The 16,089-nt window shown below is 40.2% G+C and overlaps 1 protein-coding gene across 2 annotated transcripts in view; it reads left to right on the plus strand.

Annotated features, from left to right (window-relative positions):
- kdrl (kinase insert domain receptor like) overlaps positions 1-16,089 on the plus strand; it is a 220,621-nt gene that overhangs the window by 177,115 nt on the left and 27,417 nt on the right. For both annotated transcript variants that reach the window (XM_063060960.1, XM_063060961.1), the window contains exons 23-26: positions 1,688-1,810; positions 2,496-2,607; positions 11,912-12,011; positions 14,597-14,702. In XM_063060960.1, the coding sequence (XP_062917030.1) occupies positions 1,688-1,810; positions 2,496-2,607; positions 11,912-12,011; positions 14,597-14,702 (441 nt within the window). The remainder of the gene's footprint in view (positions 1-1,687; positions 1,811-2,495; positions 2,608-11,911; positions 12,012-14,596; positions 14,703-16,089) is intronic.

A 16,089-nucleotide genomic window follows, 5' to 3' on the forward strand; every position in this document is an offset into this window, starting at 1 on the left:
TGCTGCTTGAACAGCTGAGTTCTTCCGGCATTTTGTTCTTTGTTCATTTGCTTTACTCTCATTGGTACCTTGTGCCTTCACAACTAACATGGGACTTCATGAGGCAGTGAGAATGCTGAAGTTTAAATGTTTCGAATGATCTGTGCTCCTGACTCACCAGGTAAAAGCGCCAACTTTTAACCAGATGAAGAAGGGTAGGGGAAGGGCAGAAATGAGCTGCTATACACATATCTATACAGCAAATGATCCATCCGTACAGCAATGAAGCCTTGCCTCAATGGACTGTGGAATTTACTATCATGAGAATTGCTAGGTTCAAATCAAGATTTATTTATCATTTAGAGATACACCATGGGTAACAGGCCCTTCAGGCCCTATATTCTGTGCCACCCAGTTGCATCCATTTGATCAGGTAACCTAATAACCCGTATGTCTTTGGAAGGTGGGACGAACCCTACACAGTCACAGAGAGAACATAGTAACTCCTTGTAGACAGTGGTGGGAGATGAACCCAGGTCACTGACATTGTAATAGTGCTAAGTTAACTACCGTGCTACCATGCCGACCTGCTTGACTGCTTGCGAGATAAGAGAACAGAAAGAATTGCTGAAAAGTTGAGATGCGATGGATGACCATATAAAACATTGGTTAGACTGCACTTGGAGTATTGAGAGCAGTTCCAATCACTGCATTACGGGGTAGATGTGGAAGCTTTGGAAAGGGTGCAGAAGAGATTTACCAGGGTGTTACCTGGATAAGAAGGCATGAGCTGTAAGGGGAGGTTGGAAAAATCTGTGGAGTGTGATAGGTTGAGGAGAGTCCTGACAGAGGATTCGGTAGGGTAGACAGTCAGAATTATATTCCTAGGAAATGCCAAATAGTAGAGCATATGCATTTAAGGTGAAAGGGGGAAGGTTAAAGGACTTGTGTAAGTTTTTTTTTACACAGAGAATGGTAGGCACCTGGTTACTAGGGATACTGGTGGAAGCAGATACAACAGTTGTGATTAAGAGGCTATTAAATACATAGATATGCAGGGATGGAGGAATATGGATTATGTACAGACTGATGAGATTCAGTTTAATTGGGCATCATGTTCACAACAGACACTGTGGGCTGAAGGACCTGTTCCTATATTGTACTGTTTTATGTCCAATGAAACAGAGGCTAACTCAGGTGGAGCATGAACAGCAGCCAAATGGCCCGCTTCTACGTCACACGTAAGAATTTTCGTCAAATAAAATTCTCAATATTCTGTGTAATTTCATGCCACTTTCATGCAGTTAACGATTGCCTGTTCTTCTGGCAAATGAACCAAATCCCACAAGAATCAAGCTGGTATTTGATGTTAGTTCTTGTGTTGTTAAAAGTGATCCTTGCAAAACCTCTAATAGGTCTGCAGCGGCCTAGAGATCTCCATTTCAAAATGGTCACCCAGAAGCAAAATTCCAAGCTGAGCCCAAAGAAAAGGAAATCTTTTTATGACAGAAGCTATGTTAATACAATGCACTAATTGAACACCAAATGTATGATGATATTAACAGAGACTAGCACTGTGGTAAGTTTTGGCCACACTGTAAGAGGGAGCAGAAGAAAACAGAAAAAACTGTCAGTGATAATTAAAATATTGCAAATACAAAAAAAGTTGATTTGTTTCAAAGCTTGTGAATATTTTGTTTTAATTCAGTGCATCCACCGGGACCTGGCAGCACGAAATATCCTCTTGTCCGGAAGCAACGTTGTAAAGATCTGTGATTTTGGCCTGGCTCGTGATATTTACAAAGATCCAGATTATCTGCGAAAGGGAGATGTAAGTTTATAGGATGCCAACTTTCTATCACAGAAAATAACATTTCTTTCTGCTTCTCAGTTATTAATTTTTGGTTTTGTGAAGGCATGAACCCTACCTCACTACTTTTTTATTTGTTTTTTTAACTTAACTATTTAAAAGACATATATTTACTTAATGTAATTTAGATATTTTTCTCTAAATTTATTTATCATGTATTTCATTGTACAGCTGCTGTAAAGTTAACAAATTTCATGACACATACCGTGATACTGAACTTCATCAGTGAGATCCGACGTAGATTGGGAGACCGTTTCACTGAGCACCTATACTTGGTCTCCCAGGTGTCACTCGTTTTAATTCCACTTCCTGTTCACATTCTGAAATGTCAATCTATGGCCTCCTCTACTGTCACGATGAGGCCACATTCAGGTCGGAGGAACAACACCTTATATTCCATCTGGGTAGCCTCCAACTCAATGGCATGGATATCGATTTCTAGACTTCCGCCAATGACTCCTTTCCCCCCTCCCCCTCTCCCCTCCCTTCCTTCCTTCCCCTCCCCCTTTCTCCCCCTCCCCATCTCTCCTCTCCCTCTCCCCTCCCCCCTCCCCCCTCCCCCCCAAACATGTGTGTTGCTTGGATATTCAGCATTTGCAGATTCTCTCTTGTTTGTGATATTAAACTTAATTCTGATTCTCTGCAGGCCCGGCTCCCACTCAAATGGATGGCCCCAGAATCTATATTTGATAAAATCTACACAACTCAGAGTGATGTCTGGTCTTTTGGAGTGCTGTTGTGGGAAATATTTTCCTTGGGTAAGCTTAAAGAAACAAGACATGATTAAAACCAGTAAATAATGTTGAAGTTGTCTAAGGGTGTATGCCAAAAATCATGAAGCATAGCTAAATCCTCCAAGGATTTACTGAGATTCACTTGATATTGTGTATATATTCTATTTATGCAGATTGCAATATTTTTAAAGAATCAGCTTAGGCACTAGCAATAATAATGCATGGACTCAAAAACTATTCCATTAATTATGTAAAGTATCATTCCTGGAAAATTAGGTTATGAGATTAACAAAGATTAATGTGAGTGTGTTAAATTTTGTTCTCCATAGCTTTGGGAAATTTGCTCTTATTGTTTTTTCAAAGATGTGATTTCATTCATTTATCCTTTTGTAGAATTCAGTATCTGTGACTTTGAGATTAATTGCTAAATCCCAATTGAGAACTGTTGCGTGGTATAAAATGGAAAAAGACAGAGACAGAGTGGACAACAAGTCTCTTTTTCCTAGGGTGGAAATGGCTAACACAAGAGGGCATAATTTTAAACTGATTGGAGAAAGTATAGGGAAGATGTCAGAGGCAGGTTTTTTTAACACAGTGAGTAGTGGGTTTGCGGAACACACAGCCAGGTGAAGTGGTAAGGGTCGATACATTAGGGACATTCAAGAGTCTCTCACATAGGCACATAGATGACATAGAAAAATGGAGGGCTATGTGGGAGGGTATCATTAGGTTGATCTTGGAGTAGGTTAAAATGTCAGCACACCATCATGGGCCGAAGGGCCTGTAATGTGCTGTACTGTTCTATTTCAGATGAAAGATTTTTCAAAATATTAATAAAATACACAGCCGTAGTGTTAAAAGGGTAGAGATCTTCCTTTGTTTATGTGCATACTGAAAAAGGCATCTTGAGAATCTTTATAATTTTACTTGTAATATTAAATATTGATCAGTATTACCAAGCATGTTCAGAAATATTAGCCATTGTTTGCATTTACCTCTGCGTATTCCACTCCATTAATATCAATGGAACCAGAAGTTAAGCACTGAATACTACCAGTCCAGTGCCAGGGCAATCACAAATGTTCTTCCTTTCAATTGTGTGCAGTTTTTTTAATTTTAAGACAGATAAAGCTCTGAAATGTGGGGGAAATGCTCCTGATATGATTGTTTTTCTATATAAATTGATGATATGTTTATGAGATATACTTTGAGATATTGATTTCTGGCTTTGATTATGGGCAGTTTAAGTTACTGGTTCTGAGGATTAATCAAAACATCATGTTCATTGCTTCTGTCTTTCTTTCCAAAGCCCAGTAAATCACATTTTGCTTGTTGGCCTGGAACTCAACTTGAAAGTCACAAACTGAGGCTATTCTGTGTCTGTTGAGATTCTGCTACTCCCCATGAATTCAGTTTAATTTTTTTCTCTGTTACTTTTTGACTTCTGCAATTCTCCAAACAGTCCTTACCTTTCCTAGTTTACTGAAGGCACTCAGGCTACTTAAAAAATAAATCATAAAACAGACATCCCACCCTGCAAAAACTCATTTCAGGGAGGTAGCATCATTAATTTGCGGGAGACTTCCAGGAGAGGTGGGATGTCTGCAATAGAGTAGCTCCTTAGCAGCTAGCCAGCTGGTTTAAATAACATTAACTATGCAAATGAACGAATGACACCTGATAAACTCACCTCAACATGTCTTTTACAGTCTTAACCCACCATGGACAATAGAAAGTCACTGTTGCAAACAGTGCAGTGAGCAACACTGTCATTATTTTTGACCCCTATTAGGCAGGGGTACACTTTAGTGTAGTCTGGGGTGACGTACGTTTTATATTTTTTTGAAACACTCTGCCATGGCGCGCGCTCGCCGGCTTGCTCTCGCGCTCTCTCTCTCTCTCGCTTGCTTTTTCTCTCTCACTCACACGCTCTCGCTTGCTTTCTCTCTTGCGCACACTATCTCGTGGTCGCTCTCGCGCTCTCTCTTGCTTTCTCTCGCTCGCTCGCTCTCAAAATAATTGATTTCCGTGATATTGTATATAATTTGCGGGCATCAGGGAGCCACTATTAATATGCGGGAGAGTCCCGGAACTTCTGGGAGAGGTGGGATGTCTGATAAAATGCAGTTGGTCAAGCAAAAAGAGAAAAGTGGAGTTATCATTTCAGGTCAATGACCTTTCCTTGGAACTGTTAATTCAGTTACTTTTCTGCCTTCAGATACATTGAGTTAATTCTAGCTGATATTTTGACTAACTCATTCACTCCATTTGCATTACAATGTCCAACAGTTGCTATATAATAATCGCTATAATGTTTCAAATTGTTTTCATCCATGATCATTACCAACCTTAACAGTAAATAGATCTTCTTCAGTGACCAGTGTCAGTGTTGTATGAATACTGATGCCATCTTCTCTCGACAAAGATTGAAGGAAAAATCCCTTAGAATTCAGGTTAAAGCTAACATTTTTCTGTTAAAAATTATACAGTTTCACATTGATTATGTGATTGGAGAAGTAATTCAGATATTGAAATCTAAATACTACCAAGATACTAAAATTAAAGTTAATTATTACATTAATTAAATACATTTGAAGCTGAAGGTAATGAATGCTCATATTAGCTGTGAATTCCAAATACCATTGAAGAATTTTTTAAAAAGGTGTTGTAGACACCACAAAGATTTTCATTCCTTCATTACTTTTGTTGTGAAATGTTTGAACTCACAATATAGTCACAATTTTAAAAACTAGCTTCACATTAAGTGTTATTATTATTTGAGAAGGATAATATTTAAATATAATGAACAATGACGTCTAGGCAAGGTATGTAAATAGCCAAAAACAGATTGAGGAATGAAAACCACCAAATTGGCTCCTGGTCACAAGTACTTTCCAAATCTAATTAATTTTCATGCAATATGCAAACAGCATTTCCTTATCACAGCATACCAATAGAATAGGTTGTCTTAATTTAACCAAAGTATATCCCACAGTTTACTCCTTCATCTTATAAAGAATGGAAGCTTTAGAAATAGTTGCATTGTGCTGAAAGTTATAGAATGAATGGTTTCTTGTGCATGAAGGCCATTGCCTCATATATTATTCTGTACCACTTCTCTCAAACAGCAATAAGATTTAAATATTTGCTATGTACTGTATGTTCAAGTCAAACTGCATTTTGGTCATCATTTTCTTGAGATAAACATGACCAGAAAATTCTGTACAGAACAAATTTATAAAATAACACAGTTTGCTTTGAAAAAAAAATGCAAGGATAGTGACGACACGAGAAACTGTACATGCCACAATCTGCAGGATGAAATCCTCCCTGTTTGCAGGATTTTGATCTGAAACCTTGACAATTTATTTCTAGCTGCTGCATACTGTATCTCCCACCGATTTCCTCCAACAGGCTATTCATTGCTAGGAAAAGAGAGTTAAGGCCAGATTTTTCTTTTGATACACTTGGCAGAAGTTTTTACCTGGATAGTACATATAGGAAACTCAGTCAAGGACAATTCCATCCACATCTCTAATGGATGGAAAATCAGGCAGGTTCCGTTATGGGCATTCCTCTCCATCCAGTTATCCTTAATATGGTACACCCATGCTATCTTTTATTTCAATTTTAATGACAAGGTAAGTCGTTCCAACCAATTATGAAACTGTGAAGTTTAACCAATTAATGACACTTTTATTAATCAATTCCAAACTCAGCTTTAAGCATTTTTGATCAAACTTTAATTCCATTAACAAGAGATGGAATTTCACTACAGATTGATATGTGTTAATGAAATCTGTAGGGAGAAGAGTCAAACCTGTATCTTTACCATATTGATGTTTCAGTTATCACATGGTATTGAGACGGACACCAACCATTGTAAAAGCTACAGAAGCTGTTAATTGATTTGAAAATAGCTGGTTAACATGCATGCAAATACTTTACTATTTTCTGATATAATTGTCCATCTTCCACTTTAAATAGGTTAGGACAACAATATCATGAGACACAAGTACAATTACAAGCATACATGTGAGGCTGCACAACAAAGCAGTCAGTGCACTCTAAGCATAATCCTATCATTCAAATCCATGTTACTCTTTCATGGGATATGGATGCCACTCATGGGACAGGGGATATGGGTGCCACTCTCCAGGCTACAACTTAAGGTCCATCCCAAACTGCCCTTGATGAACTGGTGTGAATTGCCCTCTTGAACACCTATGGACCTTGTGATAATGGTAAAGCCAAAGTTTTGCCGTTAGAAGAGCACTAATATGTTTTTGAGTTGAAATTTGGAGGGAATCTGAAAAGTGGCTATATTGGCTTGTGCCTGCTCCTGGTCTTCGGGCTGGGAGAGATGGTGGCTTTAGAAATACTTTCAAAGAATCATTTATGAGTAGCTAGTGCACACTGAAATTATTATGGTGGAAGATGTAAATGTTTAGCATGCTGGATAAGGTAAAATCCAGATGTGATGCTTGCATTTCTCTAGAGATACAGGAGCAGCACGATCCAGCCACCTGAGAACATAGTCAAATAACTGACCTATGCCTTACAAATGGAGAGAAAGCTATTACGGATCAGTCCATCTCTCTGCCAGGGGATGGGCTCTTTGCACAATAGATCCTAGATAAATATAAGATTAGTTTTCAAAGCATAATAATTCAATTTCCTTATCTTGTTGATTTAGGTTTCAAAAAGGAAACTTGCGTATTATTTTAATCATATATTCAGTTGGCCTCTTATCACCGATTAATCACTCCCTTTTCTCTCTTTGGCTGTTGCAATTACAAATGATGGAAACTTAATCTCAGGAAGTGAAGTGGGAGTGTGTTTGTTGTTGTAGAAACAGTACGTGGAAGAACAGTGAGACAATTATGATTGTGTCCAGGTTTAGAAACAGGCTGGTGGAAAAATTCTAAAATGTAAAATAAAGCAAAATGTGTTCTAATGTTGATCCTTAAATAGTAATGCTGTAATACTTAATATTTTATATTTGATTTATTTCTTTACTAGTTTAACAAGCATTAAAACCTCTGAAAATAAAGGGTGAAGGAAATTAATTTAAATATGTGAAGTATGCAAGAGATCATAATCCACTAGTCCAATTTCAATGGAAATAATATAATATTTTGGGAATGAGAAGTGGAATTAAAATGGGTGGCCACTGGGAGATTCCCATTCTAACATATCTGTCCACGGCCTCCTATACTGCCGCAATGAGGCCACACTCAGGTTGGAGGAGCAACACTTTATATTCCGTCAGAGTAGCCTCCAACCTGATGGCATGAACACTTATTTCTTGAACTTCCAGTAATGCCACCCCCTCCCACCATTCCCCATTCCGATTTCCCTCTCTCACCTTATCTCCTTACCTGCCCATCACCTCCCTCTGGTGCTCTTCACCCTTCCCTTTCTTCCATCGCCTTCTGTCTTCTTCTATCATATTCCCCCTTCTCCAGCCCTTTATCTCTTTCACCAATCAACTTCCCAGCTCTTTACTTCACCAATCCCCCCTTCCCGGTTTCACCTATCACTTTGTGTTTCTTCTGCCCCTCCCCCCACCTTCTTACTCTGACTTCTCGTCCTTTTTCCCCAGTTCTGATGAAGGGTCTCAGCCCAAAACGTCAACTGTTTACTCTTTTTCCATAGGTGCTGCCTGGCCTGCTGAGTTCCTCCAGCATTTTGTATGTGTTGCTTGGATTTCCAGCATCTGCAAATTTTCTCTTGTCAAGACCAGTACTTGTTGTAGCAAGTGGCTTGCTAGACTGTTTCAGGGTCAACTATACTGATGTCTCCAGAATCAAACATAGGCCACGCCAACAAAGGTTGCTTGATTTCCTTCCCTAATGAAAACTAGTTTTCTAGATTGGCTTACAAAAATTCCCATAGTTTTACAGCTAACATTACTGATGACTCACTGGCTTATTAATTACAAAATATTTAACTAAATTTAATTAATTCCAGAGGCCTATGGAATAATAGTTTAAATGCTGTACCACCAACATCTCTGCTTAGGTAAAGTGAGGCTGGAGTTCATAGCCCATAAATCCTCTGCAACAGGTAAATTTTCACAGTTCAACATCATAGGTACCTGTCCTTGATACATTTTTCTCATGTTCAGTGAGCCTCATTGTCAGTATTCACTTGGTTCCATCTGCCCCTTTTTTAATCTCCCGTTATCTATCATCCACTTGCCTCTGTCCGTCTCCTTCCCCAATTTGGTTTGATCTGCCCATTATCCCTCACCACTGACGACCTGCTGGTCCCTGTCTTGCCGCTGTCCCACTCCTCTCTATACTGCCTCTCTTCCTCTCCACTTTTCATTCTGATTCAGCCTTACAGACGCCACTCAACCCATTGAGTTCCTCCAGCAGATTCCAGAACCTGCAGCGATCTCTTATGTCTGTGTTATCTAGTTCAGAAGTATTTGTTTTATTTTGTGATTCAGATTGGAAATGCAGAAAGCTGCCTCTCTCTCAGTTGACATGTAATGTTGCTAAAAACATTGACTCTGCAACAATGAAAAGTTATACTTGTTTCTACAGTATCATTCCACTGCCTTTTTTTAACTAATAGCAATGTATTAAAGAGCAGGTTAATGTCTATTATCTGGATAATTTAAATGATAATTTCATGAGTACATTATTTTATGTTGGAGGAGGAAAGAACCACCCATGTAAAATCAATCATTAACTCGTGGCAGTTAGTCACAGCTTCATAGATTTATTAATTACTTATGCCTAACAACCTCCTGCAAGTCTTCTTAAATGTTATAGATGATTAAGAAGAAAAATCATCACAGAATCTTCTCAATTCTCTCCAAGCACTCTCAAAATGTCATTTCAATTTTAGAATTAAAATGAATATTTTGTTGGAAATTCCTCAATTTTATTCCTGGTGGAAATGTGATGATGAGAGAGACTCTGCTGCCATTTCTCTTTCAGTTCCATACAACTTTCATTGAATTGTTTAAGGATGCTGTTCTTACAGGTTGCCAAAGAAGTTCTGAAAATAATATCCCATGGAAAAATCAATAGGAGTTGATAGATTTTCATGCATATAGTCTTTTCACAGTGTTGGGGTACCAAGAACTTGAGGGCATAGGTTTAAGGTGAGAGGGAAGAGATATAGTAGGAATCTGAGGGGTTCTTACTAAATCTACCCCCTCTCACCCATAGAGTGGTAGGCGTATGGAATAAACTGACAGAGGAAGTGGTTGAAACAGATACATTAACACCATTTGAAAGATATTAGGAAAGGTACATAGATAGGAAAAGGCAAACAACAGGAATTCTGCAGATGCTGGAAATTCAAGCAACACACATCAAAGTTGCTGATGAACGCAGCAGGCCAAGCAGCATCTCTAGGAAGAGGTGCAGTCGACGTTTCAGGCCGAGACCCTTCGTCAGGACTAACTGAAGGAAGAGTGAGTAAGGGATTTGAAAGCTGGAGGGGGAGGGGGAGATGCAAAATGATAGGAGAAGACAGGAGGGGGAGGGATAGAGCCGAGAGCTGGACAGGTGATAGGCAAAAGGGGATACGAGAGGATCATGGGACAGGAGGTCCGGGAAGAAAGACAGGGGGGGGGTGACCCAGAGGATGGGCAAGAGGTATATTCAGAGGGACAGAGGGAGAAAAAGGAGAGTGAGAGAAAGAATGTGTGCATAAAAATGAGTAACAGATGGGGTACGAGGGGGAGGTGGGGCCTAGCGGAAGTTAGAGAAGTCAATGTTCATGCCATCAGGTTGGAGGCTACCCAGACGGAATATAAGGTGTTGTTCCTCCAACCTGAGTGTGGCTTCATCTTTACAGTAGAGGAGGCCGTGGATAGACATGTCAGAATGGGAATGGGATGTGGAATTAAAATGTGTGGCCACTGGGAGATCCTGCTTTCTCTGGCGGACAGAGCGTAGATGTTCAGCAAAGTGGTCTCCCAGTCTGCGTTGGGTCTCACCAATATATAAAAGGCCACATCGGGAGCACCGGACGCAGTATATCACCCCAGTCGACTCACAGGTGAAGTGATGCCTCACCTGGAAGGACTGTTTGGGGCCCTGAATGGTGGTAAGGGAGGAAGTGTAAGGGCATGTGTAGCACTTGTTCTGCTTACACGGATAAGTGCCAGGAGGGAGATCAGTGGGGAGGGATGGGGGGACGAATGGACAAGGGAGTTGTGTAGGGAGCGATCCCTGCGGAATGCAGAGAGAGGGGGGGAGGGAAAGATGTGCTTAGTGGTGGGATCCCGTTGGAGGTGGCGGAAGTTACGGAGAATAATATGTTGGACCCGGAGGCTGGTGGGGTGGTAGGTGAGGACCAGGGGAACCCTATTCCTAGTGGGGTGGTGGGAGGATGGAGTGAGAGCAGATGTACGTGAAATGGGGGAGATGCCTTTAAGAGCAGAGTTGATAGTGGAGGAAGGGAAGCCCCTTTCTTTAAAAAATGAAGACATCTCCCTCGTCCTAGAATGAAAAGCCTCCAACCTGATGGCATGAACATCGACTTCTCTAACTTCCGCTAGGCCCCACCTCCCCCTCGTACCCCATCTGTTACTCATTTTTATGCACACATTCTTTCTCTCACTCTCCTTTTTCTCCCTCTGTCCCTCTGAATATACCTCTTGCCCATCCTCTGGGTCACCCCCCCCCATCTTTCTTCCCGGACCTCCTGTCCCATGATCCTCTCGTATCCCCTTTTGCCTATCACCTGTCCAGCTCTCGGCTCTATCCCTCCCCCTCCTGTCTTCTCCTATCATTTTGCATCTCCCCCTCCCCCTCCAGCTTTCAAATCCCTTACTCACTCTTCCTTCAGTTAGTCCTGACGAAGGGTCTCGGCCTGAAACGTCGACTGCACCTCTTCCTAGAGATGCTGCTTGGCCTGCTGCGTTCACCAGCAACTTTGATGTGTGTTGCTTAGATAGGAAAAGGTTTAGGTATGGGCAATATGGTGGCAAATGTGATCAGGTAAGATGGGAATCTTGGTCAGCCTGGACTAACGGCTGAAAGGCCAATTTTCATGCTCTACGGCACAACGATGGTGTACTCTAACAGATCAGGATGAAGTTTTAAATTCAATCTCTGACCTGTATTATGTCCATAGATTTGCTTAGGGATAATAGAAAGGATAGATATAATTGGTACTGAAAGAAGCAAGACAAAAAGTTATACTGAGTTTCACTTTATATCCTGGCGTTCAAGCACACTGCTAATGGTCAGCATTGAGTCTCAATTTAGACAAGTATCGGAGGACAACCAGTACTTTTAGAGTTAATGAACATGAGAACATTGGTGGGAAAGTCACTATATTGTTCTCTCTGCTACAGGTGCCTCTCCATATCCAGGGGTCCAGATAGATGAAGAATTCTGCCACAGATTAAAAGAAGGGACAAGGATGAAACCTCCTGAATATTCCACACCAGAAGTGTAAGATTTCGCTACTAAACTAATGCTTTTTTTTAAATAAAGTGAACTGTTCTCCTTGGCTTCTATTCCAAACATAAATAATAACAAATAAAATGGAAAAAAATCTAGTCTTGCTTTTGAAGAACCATATAGGTGTTCCAGTACTGAAAATATTTAAATAAATTCTGGGCCTAGAAACCAGGAGTGCATAACTATAACATAATTTCAGAAAATGCTCAAAATACTCACTAGGTCAGGCAGCATTCATGGGAAAAATGCAGTAATTTGAAAAATGCGCTCTCAACCTGAAATCGTATCTCCATCTTTTTATCCACAGGTGCTGCCTGAACTGCTGAGCATTTCCATCATTTTCTGGTTTCATCTCAGATTTTCAACATCTGCATTTTTTAAAATTTTCTTTTACTAGAATATAATTCAAGTAAATTGTAAGTGATCCCAACTCTACTAAGTTTGTGCCTCATAGATAAAAACTAAAATTGCACTATAGCCACTCCTAATCTAACAGTTCAAAGAGAAGTCTGAGACATTCTGAACTTACCTTTCCCCTCTCCCTAGAACATAGACCAAAGTGCTCTTGGAAACCTCACTGAAACCAATGATTACTGGTGAGATCCTTGTGATTTTGAGTCTGAAATTGTTTGGAAAGGGGTCGGTTGCCATTCTTGAAGGGACTATTTAGTTCTTTGATTTCATGTTTTAATTTTCTTTGTTTTGGCTTTATCCTATATATTCCCAACTTCTCAGACCATCATGGTGCTTCTGCATTCTGCTGGTTCCAGGACATATGCTCTCCATGCACCTCCACATGCATGAGGAATTATCCCAGAGTCAATAAAAAATTGTGAAATGGGTGAAATTTCTGTCTTACCAATTCCAATATGCAAGATGTTTTCTCTGATCTCTGAACTAGACTTTGCATTGACCTTGTAGACAGTGGATCATGGTGTCAGTTCATCGCCAGAAATTCCGTTATGCAGGCCCAATAGATGTACAGTACGTGCAGATGAATTAGTTTGCCTATATACATCATGATGGCTCAATTATGCAGTCCCATTGCTAATTTAGACATGATTCAAAGTACATTCATTATCAAAGTATGTATCCAGTATACAACCCTGACATTCATCTTCCCCGCAGAGAGCCACGAAGCAATGAAAACCAAGGAACTTGTTCAAAGAAAAATATCAAACCCACCCCACACACGCAAAAAAAACAAATCACGCAACCAACAAAAAAAAGTGAAATAGTAAATGATTATGAACACGATAAAATCTGCAGATGTTGGAAATCCAAAGCAACACACACAAAATGCTTGAGGAAATCGGCAGAGCAGGCAGCATCTTTGGAAAAGGGTAAACAGTTGACATTTCAGGCCGAGACCAGGACTGGAAAGGAAGGGGAAAAGTCAGAATAAGAAGGCATGGGGAGGGAAGGAAGAAGTACAATGTGGCAGGTGATAGGTGAAACCAGGAGAGGATAGGAGCTGAAGTGAAGAGCTGAAAAGTTGATAGGTGAAAGAGATAAAGGGTTGGAGAGGTGAATCTGATAGGAGAGGACAGAAGATCATGGAACAAAGGGAAGGGGGAGGAACACCAGAAGGAGGTGATGGGGCAGATAAAAAAGGAAGGTGTGAGAAGAAAACAGGAATGGGGAATGATGAAGTAGAGGAGGGGGGGCTATTACCAGAAGTTCGAGAAATCGTGTTCATGCCATCAGGTTGGAGGCTACCAAAATGGAACATAAGGTATTGCTCCTCCAACCTGAGTGTGGCTTCATCGTGGCAATGGAAGAGGCCATGGACTGACATGTCGGAATAGGAATGGGGAGTAGAATTGAAATGGTAAATGATTATATTTTTAGGTATTGGGCCAGTTAAACACTAATAGAAATATCTAGAAAGAAACAATTCAACACAAGTACATGCCCTCAAAAGCTTTACAGAACTGAAACTGGCTTGTACAAATTAAATGCAATTACCATTGAATTTAGGTTCAGTTCTGTTTGAGAACTATCCCAAATTTCTGCAAGACTTTGGAGTTCTCTCTGGGTTTCTACTGTTTTCAGTGAAGTCCAATGATTAAAATATTGATAAATAATCGAAAGGCCTGGACTGATAATCCTACCATGGCAACTGTAGAATTTAACTTCAGATTAATAATCTGGAATTCAATGGGGGAGAAAGAGGGCTTGTACTGTGTTCCAGACAATAACCAATAGATTGTTAACAAATCATCTTCATTCATCAATGTCGCTTTGGAAGGGAAATTTGCTATCCTGGCCTGGCCTCTGACTCTGGACACACCAAATCTACCAAAGTGGTTTATCCTTTGAAGTCCCTCTGAAACAGTCTTTGCAAAACACTCTGTTCAAGGTCAAATAAGGATGGTTAATAAAATGTGATTTTCCTACCAATGCCTAGATTCCAGAAATTGAAACCAAAGCATTTGTTGCACAACCTTAATTCCGGTTCACAGGTACTGACTGATTGGCAAGGTGTTTACAGCTTTTTCTGTTTTTATTTCAGATTTCCAGCATTTGCAGTTTATCGATTTTGAACTAATACGCTCACTATGTTTCTGTTCCAGCTATCAGACAATGTTAGACTGCTGGCATGAAGAGCCTGGAGAAAGGCCCACCTTCAGTGAGCTGGTGGAACAACTGGGAAATCTTCTGCAGGCCAATGTCCAGCAGGTTGGAAAAACTTCAACAGTTTAGATATTATCATGAAGTTAGGGGAGATTCTCGAAAGCAGAAATGTCAGAAGGAGTATTGCGTTTTCATTAATAGTTAACCAATATCAAACTGTTCACTCAGTATAACATCAGGAAGTGGCATTACTAGATAAATTGGTCAGTTATTATCACATACTGAGGTACAGTGAAAAACTTGTAATCCATTCACACAGGGCATTGAAACAGTACAAGATTAAACAATAACAGAATGCAGAATAAAGTGGATTTGGAGAAAGTGAATGAGGACATAAGATGCAAGATCATAACAAAGTAGATTGTGAGGTCAGCAGTCCATCTTACCATACTAGGAGACCATTCAATAGTCCTATATACCAGTGGGAAAGGGGATAATCTTAAGTCTGCTGGTACATGCTTTCAGGCTTCTGTACATTCCATCCAACAAATAGAGGAAAAGAGAGAAAGTCTAGGGTAAGTGAGGACTCTGATTATATTGTCTGCTTTACCAAGGCAGTGAAAAGTGCAGGAGTAGAGAATGGTTTCCAAGATGTGCTGAGCTGTGTCCATAACTCTCTGCAGTGAAATTGCAAAGGTGGTTTACCCATGAGTGCTAAAATCAATAAATCCACCTGTATAGAATGTTTTTGGCTTATCGAGCTGGGTGAGGTATGGGAGAAGCCCGGAGGACAAAAACAAATAGGAAACTGGAGAATGGGCAACGGAGAACAAAACCAGCTCAGGACCTAGAGAAGACTGAGTGCAGAGCTCAGTGTTGTACAAGAGTGTTGACAGCAACAGAAAAGCGATTGGATTGTGCCTTCAATATTAGTCACAGGGAGAAGAATAAATACATGCTAGAGTCTCAAGCTGCAGAAGGAGTTAAGGATGACAGCAAATATAAGTAACCAAATACTGTTCATTAAGCAAAAGTTTAGAATTACAGAAACACATTTCACACAATGTTACCATTTAATTCATGCAAAAACACTCCAAAAGATGTCATTTAGTAGGAGGTAATTCAAACTGACGCAAGAATCACCAGCTCAAACCTTGCACAGACTGGCAACACACACAAGATGCTGGAGGAAATCAGCAGGCCAGGCAGCATCTATGGAAAAGGTGAACAGCTGAAGTTTTGGGCTGATACTGTTCATCAGGACTCAGCCTGAAACATCAACTGTTTACTCATTCCTATAGACGCTACCTGGCCTGCTGAGTTCCTCCAGCAGTTTGTGTGTGTCTCCTTCAAATGTTGTTTTATAATGCTAGCACATTTATGTTCACTTTTGTGAAAAAAACACACCACCTCCACTAAAAATGCTTGGATCAGGATTCACTCTGGAATCTTTCCTGGAAACAGTGACATCAAACATTTTTGTAACACACTC

The sequence above is a fragment of the Mobula hypostoma genome, chromosome 10 (genome assembly GCF_963921235.1).
Source record: "Mobula hypostoma chromosome 10, sMobHyp1.1, whole genome shotgun sequence".
NCBI classification, from domain to species: Eukaryota; Metazoa; Chordata; class Chondrichthyes; order Myliobatiformes; family Myliobatidae; genus Mobula; species Mobula hypostoma.